The 14,295-nt window shown below is 24.1% G+C and overlaps 1 protein-coding gene across 2 annotated transcripts; it reads left to right on the top strand.

Moving 5' to 3' along the window:
- Positions 1-7,069: 7,069 nt before the first annotated feature.
- On the top strand, positions 7,070-13,668 carry LOC135925718 (zinc finger MYM-type protein 1-like). 2 transcript variants are annotated; one of them, XM_065461178.1, is made up of 14 exons: positions 7,070-8,512; positions 8,560-8,817; positions 9,126-9,209; positions 9,315-9,398; positions 9,555-9,641; positions 9,751-9,834; positions 9,991-10,077; positions 10,187-10,273; positions 10,318-10,568; positions 10,630-11,730; positions 11,770-12,059; positions 12,103-12,253; positions 12,296-12,600; positions 12,643-13,668. In XM_065461178.1, the coding sequence occupies exons 2-14, from the start codon at positions 8,560-8,562 to the stop codon at positions 13,005-13,007; spliced, it is 3,234 nt and encodes a 1,077-aa protein (XP_065317250.1). In that variant the 5' UTR covers positions 7,070-8,512; the 3' UTR covers positions 13,008-13,668. The 2 variants fall into 2 exon arrangements, with proteins under 2 accessions (XP_065317250.1, XP_065317251.1); XM_065461179.1 differs by having other exon boundaries at positions 7,070-8,516.
- Positions 13,669-14,295: the final 627 nt, after the last annotated feature.

Genomic DNA, 14,295 nt, shown 5'->3' with positions numbered 1-14,295 from the left:
TAAAATTTTGGCCTAAATCATTTTTTGGTATTTATAGAAATTTGAAAAAATCATTTAGGTCAACATTTTAATTTTCCATTAAAAATGGCTTATATTTTTTTTTTCGCTAGATTTTTTTTTGATACTTTGGACACAGCCTAAAGAAAATTATTTTTAACAAATGGCGATATAATGTTGTTAAACGGTCCTTTTGATTTAAAAAAAAAAAGGCTAACTCAATATTTCATCTAGAATAATATTACGCAAGCCTGGAGATTTTGTTTGTAGAAGGAACAAAGGCCAAGGCTTGGGCTATATTTTTCTGGCTAAAATATTGAGTTAGCCGTTTTTAAAAATCGGCTCAAAATGAGCCGTTTAACAACACTAGATGTACAATAAATTTGCTAATAAATTTATTTGTGCTTTAAATACTGTCGAAATTAAAATGTCGTTTACACGTATTTACCTAACATTTATATTATAATTTATTCACCAAATATTTATATTTATAATTATACACCTCATTATGTTAATAATTATAATTATACAACTTCTACTACATTTATAATTATACATCTCATAATGTTAATAATTATAATTGTACAACTTCTACTACATTTATAATTATGCACATAATATTTATAATTGTTCACTTAATATTTATATACACGTTCTAACTTCTAACGAATATATAATATTTATAATTTTAAATATTATATATGTTGTTACAATATTTAAAATATTCATAATATTTTAATAATTTAATAATTTTTTAATATTCATATGTTTAATATAGTATTTATATATAATTTATTCGCATATCATATTTAATATTTATAATAATTATACATATTTAATATTTATAATAGTTGATATTTATAATATTCGTTTGTTTAATATTTTTTTTAATATTAGTTTGGTTTAATATTTATAATTATTCGTATTATAGATCTGCATTCCGGCCGGTTCACGGACTGGACTAAATCGGTTCGAGTAAGGTTCTAAAAATTTGGGCAGGGCAAAATATTAATTGGCAAAGCGGAGCGGGGAAAATGTAGAGATGTCCATCATGCTTAATAGAGAATAAAATAATATTCAAAAGCCAAATTTTGTTAAAATAATGTATTTCATATTGCTTATATTTTAATGATTAAATAACTCGCTACAATTATCACTCATTCATAAATACGATCTCCTTTTCCTACATTTTGTGTTTTATTGCTTTAGTAAAAAAAATCACGATACTCATCATTCTTGATTATTTTTCCGTAGGATATATTTCTAGATTTTAAAAACCCAGACCGGATAGCGAAACATTAGTACATTGTAACTATGACGGGCCGGTTACAAATTGGACAGCGAAGTCTGGTTAAAAAAATTCAAACCGGGTTAGGCCTAAATACTATTCCATTTGCCAGTGACGAAGCGTCAAGTTTACTACTAGGGAAGCAATCAAAAAAATATTTTTATTTTAGTCAAACTCAAACCATAAAAACACTAAGATTTGTAAATAAGTGGTATTCGTCTTTGTTTTTGAGTAAAATGATCAAGTACTGCATTATAAAAGTTATCGCTATATTTTAAATTTTTTAATAATTTTTTTTTCAATCGAAATCAAAGATAGATTCGATAATCGATTTTGGCTCATCGTTTCTGCTATAAGATTTAATTCTTCTTAAAGATGAAAAAATCCGTTCTGCACTTGCTGTTATTGAAGCCAAAGTTAAGATGAATTTGCATAATTTAAAAAACTCTTTAAAACTTTTCATCAAATCGGTGCATATTAAAAATTCTAGTATCATTAACATTCTCTTTCTTTCTAAATTTAACAACCCGAAACACTACCTTTAATACGGTTTCCAGCTTGTGTGTCAAAAAATTGAGAATAAGTGTCGTTTAGATTATCTAATAAATATTTTAGGAAATTTATTATTTGGAATTTACTAATATCTAAAAATTCGACGAATTTAATATTTCTTGGTGTAAGACATATGAAATAGAATTAATCAAATCATTTTGAATATTGCTTGATAGTACAATAAAAACTGCACTATTTCTAAATGATGTTTCAATTCAATTGTAAATTTTCTTCCGCGAGCAAATAAACTAATACAATATAATTTACTCTATTTATTGAATTAGAAGATTCATCATTACCACGGAATACGAGCTCCTGAATTCCAAGAAAACATAGTTGATCAATATTTTCAATATTTCTTTATTTGATTTGACTCTAGAATTATGCTGTTCGATTGATATTTTGCGCATCGAATCTATCATATTTTCAATACGATTTTGGCCAAATGTTTTTAATTGAATCATCGACTGCAAATGAGGGGTTGATTCTTTGCCGTTTAACTGCCTTTGAAAAATTATTCATATCCGAAATTTTTTTATCATTCCAAACATATTTTTCCTTTGGGAATAATAGGCATGTCCAACAATATAGAGAATTAGAAAATTCACATCCAGTGAGCCATTCATATTTATTGATAGAAAAATTACGGATGCAAGTTTTGATTTCTTTTTTTAAGTTTTGTAAAATTGGTTTTGGTCTTCCTTTTTCAATAATCAATTTTTTTGCATCAAAATTTCTTGAGCTAAATGAAAATGTTAATAAATTTTTTTAATAATATAATTACAATTATTATACATTAATTAAGGATTTTATAAACGAAAAATTTTTTATTTTAAAAAAGTAAGGTCAAAAATTTCTCTTTAATTTATTTATTAAAAAAATAAGCATTTTTTTATTTGCTTCCCCAATGCTTATTTTTTAATGGTAAAATTAGACAATACCATGGCATGATTTTCTCTTTATTTATTAAAAAAAATAACCAATAATTTGCTTCCCTCATTTATATATTTTTTTAACGTAGTAATAATAATAGTAAATTTTTTAACATAGTAAAAAAAAATAATAGTAACTTTTTAACGTAGTAAAAATAATAGTATTTCTTATAAATAGTAAAAATAAAATTTTTAACGTTATAAAAATTATATTAATAACGTTATAAAAATTATATTAATAACGTTATAAAAATTATATTAATCTTTTTAGCGTTATAAAAATTATATTAATCTTTTTAACGTTATAAAAATTATATTAATAACGTTATAAAAATTATATTAATCTTTTTAGCGTTATAAAAATTATATTAATCTTTTTAACGTTATAAAAATTATATTAATCTTTTTAACGTTATAAAAATTATATTAATCTTTTTAATCGTTATAAAAATTATATTAATCTTTTTAACGTTATAAAAATTATATTAATCTTTTTAACGTTATAAAAATTATATTAATCTTTTTAACGTTATAAAAATTATAAATTTTTTTTACATAAATAACATGCGATTTACTAATTTAATAGAAAGTTTAAAAATAAACTAAACTATCTTTAACCTAACTATACCCTGTCTATGACCCTTCAGTTCCGGTGAAATCAACAAGTCCCGAATCTGCTTGATTTTTATTCATATTTAATTTCTATTAGTACATAAAGGTTTCCAAATTAGTTATTTATTAAGAAAAATTGTATATTTCATTTATTATGTTTGCTATTGTCTTGAAACATAATTCAATATCTTAAAATTTATTGGTTTATAATTATGATGCAATTTTAGGCTATGCTTTTAATTTGTATAAACCAATAAACAAAATAATCATAATAACAACAGTAAACATAGACTAGAAGAAAGATGTGTATAAAATATGATTTTCAACTAGGAGAAAATGATAAATTCCCAACAAAATTTATGATTTATTATAAGTGTGAAAATAAAAGTCAGTTTCTCTCTGTTGCAAGAGGATTGGAATAAACTCACTATTAAACATTTTAAACTCTAATCATTGCTTTATGAACATAAAGAAATAAAAAGTTAACTGGAGAAGAGATGAATAAGGGCGGATAACAGCTAGAAATGATTTGCGACTTCATTTTGACTTCAACACGGGAATCTAATAACAAGAATTCCGAATATTTTAAATAGCCATTATCTAAAAAAATTAAAAATAAATATAATATATTTAAAAATTGTAGATCATAGGACAATATTTTACATTTATTCAATTATCAATTTCCTATTTATATATTTTTTTGATTCTTAGAAAATATTTTTAGTAAAATATTGTACTTATTATTTATTCAACTAACCGTTATTTTAGATGATATTTAATCAAATTAAAACTAACAATGATAAACTCAATATTTAAAATATCATCTGCGGGACCACTTCTCAACTATGTGGGAGATCTTAGCAATGCAATAAAAATGTAAAAATTAGCATATAATGTTTTTTTTTTTGATTAATAAAAATTCTTCATATGCATAGATTCGAGAGAAAATAAAAGGATTTATTATGAATATTATCTATTTTATAAAAAATTTAATAAGTAGCTTGCTGAATGAAACAAAAATTGTACAGCAATAGTTTTATAAAATATTGATTTTCATAAAAATATTGCCTAAATCATGTCGCTGAATTGATTTTATTAATTGTATTAAAATGGTCATCTAGCGTAATGTCAGGGCAAATTTTTTAATTTTTTTTTTAGCTAACATAAAAAGATACATATTGGCTATTTAGCCTTGTTCAATACTCCAAATTGTCTTTTAGATTTTACCGAATGAAGTGAGTGTAGTGTCAACTACAGCATTTCCTATAATCTAATATAAACCCTAACCCTATCTTTGTAGCATTGCCATTAGCTAACCATAAAAGCGGTTTACGAGTTAGATATTAGGTTTTTTTTAACCTGAAGCGATTAGTTCCATAATGGATTTGGTTTCTATTGAAATCAATATTTCTCCTGATTCATTATAAACACTAACCCTTATTTCTATTGTATAGACCTAAACTAAATATTAATGTGGTCGTGATTAATATCAGTTCTAAACCTAAACCAAGTAGTTTGGTAAATATTAAAAGGCGTCTGATATAACATACAATATCTTATTTTCTCATATTACGCTTAGATTAACCTTAGCTTATATCAAGCCTTAGCAGGGATACTAACCTTTACAATCTCAAAAAATTTTATGGGGCAAAGCCCCCCCCCATACTTTTATTATTGAAAGTTGCAAACTCTGAAAAATTAATTCTTGGAAACCTACATTGACAAAAGATCATGAAAATATAACGTTGTATTACCATTTAGACAATGTTTTATATAATGGAGTAATAAGGAAAATTTTTAGGCCTAAGCAAATCAAAAACAAGAAGAGAATATAAACGATAATTTAAATCATAAAATTATATATGGTGGTTAGAGCGTCCTCTTAGATACATTATGTAAGCTAGATAAGTAATCGAGAAAATTATTGTGACATATTTCTAAAAGATTATATTCCATTTTTAATGATATATAAACGACTAGAGAGCTGACCATTATTGCTCATCTAAATTATGCAAACAAATACTCTCAGCAGCAGGATTAATAATCTTAAATTACATAGCCACGCAGATAATAGATACTGGTTAATTTGCAGTCATAGCCATGATACTCACGATGTATCATATCAGAATTTATTATAATAGATAAATTGATAAAATAAAAACACTACAAATCTTTGGAATAAATAATTATGCAAATATATTGAAGCCTTGAGTTATTTACATGGTAAAGATGGCATATCAGAAAAGAATCATTTAGTAATTAGAAAATAAGGACCAGAATGATATGATGAAAGCAATTATGATTATGTATATTATTGTCACATCACCACTAGTTATATTATGTCTTAAATTTAAAGTAGCTTTTAATAATATCAAAAATATAGTCGTATTAAAAATTTAACTCAAAACTGTTTTTCAAAGAAGAAATAAATCGCTTTCCTAAGAACACATAAAAAAAGATAAGGAAAAAAAAAATCTAATAAGGATTACATCCATTGTGGGAAGAATGAAAAGATAATTTTTAATAATATTTTATGTAAAAGTGGCATTTTACTTAATATTTTATAACCAATTCTATATAATAGTGAATTATTAACTATATGTCTAAGTCTACTCACTTTTTATAAAGTAATTTCTTATACTTGTTTGGACGTTGGAAATACTTTTTGAAAGAGACATGGTAATTAAATTTAAAAATGAATAATATAGTTGTTTAGGGATTTTGAACTAGGCTAACTATATTGAATTTGTTAATTTTCAATTAATAAAAGATTATATATATTTAATTAGGGTTATAAAATAATTTAAATAATAAATATTATTTGAGCTTTAACTGCTATATTATGTGCTAAATAAATATTTAGACATTACGAGTGATATTGATATTCTATTTTTAGCACAGAATTTGATTGCAAGCTGATATAGTGAAAATATAATCTATATGTATTAATCTAATCTAATAATTAAATTAGCGCTCATTTTATTAAAATTTAGATAGTCTTATTAATTTTTAAATAATAAAATCAAATCTATATATAATACCTAATAGAATTTTAAAAGAAATCGCTCAGGGGGTTATCAAAAAAATTATTTTTAATTCAAGGAGATATTAAGTGAGCCATTAAAAATTTGTTTTGCTTCAGGAGAAATTTTTCAGGGGGCTTGAGCCCCTGCGCGCCCTCTCCTAGGGAATCTACTGAGCCTTAGCATGAACCACTCAGCATAGAATGTAGCTTTTTTTAAAAAAACCTTCATATTAACATTAAATATAAAAATATGCTCTTATTCCAAACTATATGTCATTAGTCTAAACCTAATTTTTTATAAATCAAAATAAATTATATTTGATCTGATGTTATTTAATAGCTTGTCAATGTTGTTAACACTACTTTTAAATGTAACTAGCTATCGACTGCTATTTTTCAACAAAAGTACCACGATATTAGTTACTTTTTACGCTACTTATAATTTTTTCAATATTAAGTATCTCTATTTCCACAAAAAAATATTGCTATAAAAATTTGACAAAATATATATATATAATATTTTTAAAATATTGCATTTCAAAAGTCTAGAGCGACGATCAGAAAGTATAAGTTTTGCTTTACTAAATAATCGCTCAACACTAGCATTAATTTGATGATAGATAAATAAATATAATAAAGAATGAAGCTATTTTTATTTAATCTTAATATGTATACTTAATAAGTTATCTGGGTTTTGAACCATGGCAATTATTTTTGCTAATAATTTTTTAAATAATCATTTTCAATGGGGTAAATATTACCACATTTTTGTGAGGCAATCAGGTTGGACCCATAATTGATTTCTATTTATGATAAATGATTCTTTGAGGTAAGTGTAAATTATATACAAAATTATAAGTGAGAGGTGAAAACCATTGTGTGATAAAAAATTTGTTAAAAGAATTGATAAATTTTTTATTTCATTATTAGATAAATTTTATATAACATCAAATTTTCCATAATATATTTGGCCTTTTTTCTAAATATTTATAGAAATCTTGGGAGAATGAACAGATAATCTATTCCTCTCATTTGATTATTGATTTAAGAAAAGATTTCAATTAAATGAATTGACAAAGTGATTCCATATACTGAAATATTGTTTATTTTTGTTAACAATAAATTAAATTTTTGGATATGGCTTGGGAATAATCTTTGAAACCTATGATGTGGTTTGGGTTTGGATTTCCATTAAACATGAACTGGGCCTGAAAATTATTTTTACTTATGACCTAGGCTGGATGAAGAAATCAATGCCAGTGAAGGTCTCTAATTTCAATGATTAAAATATATCATTTCTCAGACTTTATTTGAAGATAAATGAATGGGCAAATCACAAATATGCCTGTTTTCAATTATTTGCAAAATTTATTAGGATTGTTAATTTAAAGAAACTATGATTTCAAAGCATCATACATTTCTAAAAATTGTTGGACACTAAGAAATAAAGAAATCAATTGTGAAGTGTATAATGGAGGAAATATTGATCCATGATTGTTTTGGCATAAATAACAAAAAATATTATATTTTTTGTGACCATGCATTAAGCTTACATATAATATAATAGGAATCTTTTAAGAAAACATTATCAAAAATATAAGTTAATAGCTGATAGTCCATTATGAATGACTGGTAATCAGAATTTTCTTCTTTATTCAATGATGGGTGCATAATAAATTTCCTTTATATGATGATGATTGAATCAGTAAATTTTTCATTATTTTTATAAAATATGTTAATAGAGTGTATATTTATGAATTTTAATTTAAAAACAATAAGGGTCTAGAATATATTTTTTTGATTATAAATTACAAATACAAATGAATAAGAATTTATTTTAAAAGATTTTAATATATTTTTTAGATTAAAAATATAATACAAATGAATAAAAATTTATTGTGCACATATATTAAAATATCTAAATATATATTTCTTTAATATATTTTGTAAAACCACTGGAAAATTTTAAAATTACACCCTCATTTAAACAAATATAAATTTAATTTCTGAATCACACCTCATAAGATAGGAGAATTTTAAGATTCAGCCATCCACCGTCAAATAAAGGATAAAATTATGATTCTCCATCATTCTTGATGGCCATCAGTGAGTAAAAAAATATTATCTAAATATTTATTTCATTTTTATTCTAGATGCCAAGTAACAAAACAATATATAAAGTCAAATGTGACTATATTAATTGTAAAACTTCTAAAATAAGAAGTGACAAAATAAATAACCATTATAAACATAAACATCCTCATGTCAAGTTATCTGATATCAAATTTACAAAGATAGCTATCAAAAAGGATAATAATTGGGTATCCTTAAATAAAGATATTCCATTCAATATCACAAATGGGGTTGAAACCAAGTTACAAAAAAAATCAATAACATCTTACTTCCAAAAAGTAATTTTTTATATATATTATTTTAATTCATGACAATAAATATAAGTAAAAATAACCTTAAATTTTGTGAATTAGTAGAAACCAATTCTTCATCTATAATTTGAGCATAATACTTTTAATTTTTATTAAAGATAAGATTTTTAATATATAGGTACATTTTTATTATGCCCTTTATCAATTTTGAAGGAAATAAATTATAAGAATATTTAAATATTTCAACTTTTGTTAAAAAAAAATTTATATATTATAATTAAGAATAAAATAAGTCATTTGCCTAAAATTTTCACTACTCTTTATTTAATAATTAGCACAAATCTTTTATTGAAGATTCCCAAATTATATTATCTCATACAATGCCCAGTTCCAGTGATCTGCTGATTTTGAATAATGAGGTACTTAATTTAAATAAGATTTGTTTTATAATTTTGAAGGGAATAAATGAGGATATTCAGATATTTTCATGAACAAATTTTAATTAATCTTTATTTAATAATTAGCTCAAATCTTTTACTGAAGATTCCCAAATTATATTATCTCATACAATGCCCAGTTCCAGTGATCTGGTGATTTTGAATGATGAGGTACTTAATTTAAATAAGATTTGTTTGATAATTCTGAAGTGAATAAATTATGAAATATTTTCCACTTTTCTATATCTTAATTAAGAATAAAATTTTTATTAAAATTAAGATTTTCATAAGTAAACAAATTTTAACCACTCTTTATTTAATAATTAGCATGAATCTTTTATTGAAGATTCCCAAATTATATTATCTTCTCATACAATGCCCAGTTCCAGTGATCTGCTGATTTTGAATAATGAGGTACTTAATTTAAATAAGATTTCTTTTATAATTTTGAAGGGAATAAATGAGGATATTCAGATATTTTCATGAATAAACAAATTTTAATTATTCTTTATTTAATAAGTAGCACAAATCTTTTACTGAAGATTCCCAAATTATATTATCTCATACAATGCCCAGTTCCAGTGATCTGGTGATTTTGAATGATGAGGTACTTAATTTAAATAAGATTTGTTTGATAATTCTGAAGTGAATAAATTATGAAATATTTTCCACTTTTCTATATCTTAATTAAGAATAAAATTTTTATTAAAATTAAGATTTTCATAAGTAAACAAATTTTAACCACTCTTTATTTAATAATTAGCATGAATCTTTTATTGAAGATTCCCAAATTATATTATCTTCTCATACAATGCCCAGTTCCAGTGATCTGCTGATTTTGAATAATGAGGTACTTAATTTAAATAAGATTTCTTTTATAATTTTGAAGGGAATAAATGAGGATATTCAGATATTTTCATGAATAAACAAATTTTAATTATTCTTTATTTAATAATTAGCACAAATCTTTTACTGAAGATTCCCAAATTATATTATCTTCTCATACAATGCCCAGTTCCAGTGATCTGCTGATTTTGAATGATGAGGTATTTAATTTAAATAAAACTATACACTCTTTAATAATAATTAGCAAACACACAAAGTTATTGAAAATTCCCCAATTATATCTTTTTTTCATCCAATTATCAATCCCAATGCAAGCCAAAATATTTCAAACATTAAAGGCCCAAATATTATTCAATTATATAAAAAAAAGGAGCCTAATGACCCTTTTCATTTCATATTCTTTAGAATGACAAATATCTTGATTAATTTCATAATTTCCATAGGCCCATGTCAGCCATGTTCAAATATATTTCAATATCCTGTTACTCACAAAAGGTTTTTAAAAAATTTAATTTTTATTAATTTTTACGCATCCATTATTTCTACTTTTAAATAGGAGCATGAATATATCCTATTATAAAAAGGTTAATATTGATGGTTCCCTCAAACCAAGAAATTGGTTATCCTATAGCACCACTTTAGACAAAGTCTTTTGTCTTTATTGTCTTATGTTTGGTGGCCCTAAATCCAATACTTTTTGGACTCAACTTGGAGTAAATAATTGGAAAAATTTTAAGCGTGACTTAGAGAGACATGAGTCATCTTCTATTCATAAGGATTGTGAATACACCAACATGACTTGGCTTGCAAATAAGCGTATTCAAGATCATTTTCTATCAAATAGGCTTGATATAATAATGGAAAATCGTAATATAGTTCATAATATTATTGATGCCATTATATACCTTATAAAATGTAACATAGCCTTTTGGGGCACTAATTCGAATGAAGGTAATTTTATGTGCCTCATAAAATTAATGGCAAAAACGGTTCCAACTTTACGGGCATACATTGATAACAACGAAAAATTGAGGAGAAAAAAATCAGATAAAATTTCAAGACCTTATATAAATTTATTGTCATATGGCCATGTGAAAAAAATTATTGAAGTCATTAAGATAAAAATAATAAAATGTATTATTCAAAAAATTAAAGAGAATTGTGCCTATAGCATCATATTAGATGGAACATATGATGTGTCTAAAAAAGAATGCATTGCTTTACTTGTAAGATATATAGAAGATGATCCGCATCCACATCCTGTAGAAAGGATCATCCATGTTTTTACAACATCAGAAACCACCGGGGAAAATATAAAGAAACATGTTTTTTCTAAGTTCAAAGATCTTGGTCTTCCTCTTGATTATATGGTTGGGCAAAGTATGGATGGTGCAGGGAATATGAGAGGAGTATACAAAGGAATGCAGGCTTTAATATTGAAAGAGGCTCCAAAAGCCATATATATTTGGTGCCATGCACATAGGCTCAATTTAGTAGTTGCTCATGTTTGTGGATGCAAAATAGAAATGAAAAAGGTAATGGGAATATTGGATGAGTTATATAATTTCATGAATGGGGTAAGACGTCAAGGAGTGTTTGTTAAATATCAAATGACAAAGTCTAAAAAATCTCTTAAAAGAATAAAAAATACAACAAGGTAAATATAATATTTTTAATGTAACTTATCTTTTTTTAGAAATTGGTCATCATCTTATAAAGCTGTAGAAATTTTTTTAGATGTTTATGAACATATTATAGCATCATTAAATGAATTAAAAGATTCTAATGACCCAAGCACCTCTTCTATTGCCGATGGATTATTAACAAGAATTAAGGATGAAGATTTCATATTAAGTCTATTTATTTTGAAAGAAATATTGAAATGCACACATGAGGCTTGTATTGAAATGCAGGCAGTTGGTAATGATTTGGCTATGGTAACTAAATTAATACAACACACAAAAAATAAATTACAAAGACTAAGAGGTTAAAATTAGTTACGATTTCTATAAATAATTTTAAAATGTAGCTAATGGGGATAATATTTTTTTAAAATTGCATTCCTTATCTAACAGTTATTTGAAAAAGAATAATGTTACAACGGAATTGCATAATATAAAATCAATATTCAAATTTGATCAAACAGCATTCAATAATTATGTTAAACAAAAAAAAAACAAGTTGAATAAAAAAAGATTTAAAATTATTATTTAGCATTATAGATATAAAAGGGAAATATTTTTCCCTGTGCTTGATACAATCATTAATGATTTAAATGAAAGATTTAATTATGATTGTTTAAATTTTTTATCTCAAATATCTCTTTTTACACCAGCTGGAATTATAGCCAATGATAGAATAGAAGGGTGGCAAATATCTCAAATTTGTCATACTTACCAATTAAATGCTCAAGATATTGCTCGTGAATATAATGATTTTCGATCTTTATATTTGGATTCACAAGCAATCATTTATTGCAAGGATCTTTTGAAAATAAAAAAGAATGATGGGTTATATATTGATGAAAGTAATTTATTGATATTTTATTTAAAATTATATATAATTAAAGGTATTGTAAACGATGAAACCGAGGAAGATATCAATAACGATAACATAATTAATACAAAAAAATGGATAAAATATTCATTTATACTACCATATCGTCTTTTAAATAAATTAAATTCTTATTCTAATTTATATTTATTATATAAATATTTATTGACTCTACCAACTACTTCTTGTTCAGCCGAAAGAGTGATGAGCAAAGTCAAAATAAATAAAACTAGAATGCGGAATAAAATTTCTGACCCCTTTTTAGAAAATTTACTTCTAATATCCAGCGAAATTGATGTTTTTGAAAGATTTAAAATAGACGACATTATAACGCGATTTGCATCTACGTCTAAAAGATTAACTAAATTATTAATAAAATAAGTTATATCTTTTTCACAGCTAATTATATACGCCTTTTTAATAATGTAAATTTAATTTAATAGTTTTTTATATCATTCTAGTCCGGTGCATAATATAATACTATATTCATTTTATTTAAATATTTTATAATAGTTATATTTACATAAATGTTTTTATAATTCCAGTGCAAAATATATTATATTCATTTTATTTTAATATTTTATATAAAACTTATATTTACATAGATGTTTTTATAATTCCAGTGCAACTATATTCATTTTTTTCTCATATTTTATATAAAAGTTATATTTACATAAAAAAATTTATATTTCCAGTGCAAAATATACTCTATTCATTTTATATTTTATATAATAGTTATATTTACATAAATGTTTTTATAATTCTTGTGCAAAATATACTATATTCTTTATTCTAATATTTTATATAAAAGTTATATTTACATAAAAATTTTTTTTATATAATAGTTATATCTATATGAATGTTTTTAATTAATATAAAGGCATTAGTATTTATAGAATCAAGCTATACCTCTTTAAAATTACTCATTTTGTTTTTTTTACTTAATATAAAGGTATTAGTAATTATAGAATCAAGCTATACCTCTTTAAAATTACTCATCTTATATTTTTTTACTAAATTTTTGATATTTTTTTATAGTAATGTAAATATGTTATCTCATTTAATACTATTATATTAATTTTTATGAAAATAAATTGATTATCAATCAAATTATGAAAAGATTGCACTACCTACTTAAATATAAGTTAATTGAAAACGGATAGTAACAATAGTTATCAGTTTGTAAATTTTTTTTTCCAAAGCAGGTCTGAATGTTTGTAAGGGTATAAATAGTGACTTAATATAAGATTTTCTTGATTAAGGCAAATATCGCGGCCGAAGGCCACGAAATTTTTTTAGGGGGGTAGGGGTAGATTTGGGATGGGGGTTGCCTCCATCAAATTTTCTGCCATGTAGACGCTGGGACTGAGCTTGAATATACAACTGCAAATTTGATGGGGATTCTAAATATAAAAAGAGATCAGAAAATATTTAACAATGCTTATATTATATTAATTAAAATTACATCTAGAGAATTTTAGTATTAACTTATATTATTTACAAACAATATTCATGATATAGTAGATAGACATTTAAAATAATAAAACTGTTGTTAGGGTCAGGCCTAATTATAATTGTAATAGTTCGAAATATCTAAAATATGTCAGTAAGACAGATAAGTGACATTAACATGACCATGTTTAATGACTGGCCAAGCTACCACCCTTTA

Source organism: Gordionus sp. m RMFG-2023, chromosome 3, assembly GCF_954871325.1.
Source record: "Gordionus sp. m RMFG-2023 chromosome 3, tfGorSpeb1-WG-v2, whole genome shotgun sequence".
Lineage (NCBI taxonomy): Eukaryota > Metazoa > Nematomorpha > Gordioida > Chordodea > Parachordodidae > Gordionus > Gordionus sp. m RMFG-2023.
The sequence above is the reverse complement of the archived record's forward strand: the minus strand, read 5'-3'. Positions and strand labels throughout refer to the sequence as shown.

What these genes read in the sequence shown, in the direction of transcription:
- LOC135925718 (XM_065461178.1), top strand. Translation starts at nt 8,560, where the DNA reads ATGCCAAGTAACAAAACAATATATAAAGTCAAATGTGACTATATTAAT. An exon ending in TGCTGATTTTGAATAATGAG is followed by an intron (nt 9,210 to 9,314) that starts GTACTTAATTTA and finishes TTTAATAATTAG; the next exon opens with CTCAAATCTTTTACTGAAGA. An exon ending in TATCCTGTTACTCACAAAAG is followed by an intron (nt 10,569 to 10,629) that starts GTTTTTAAAAAA and finishes ACTTTTAAATAG; the next exon opens with GAGCATGAATATATCCTATT.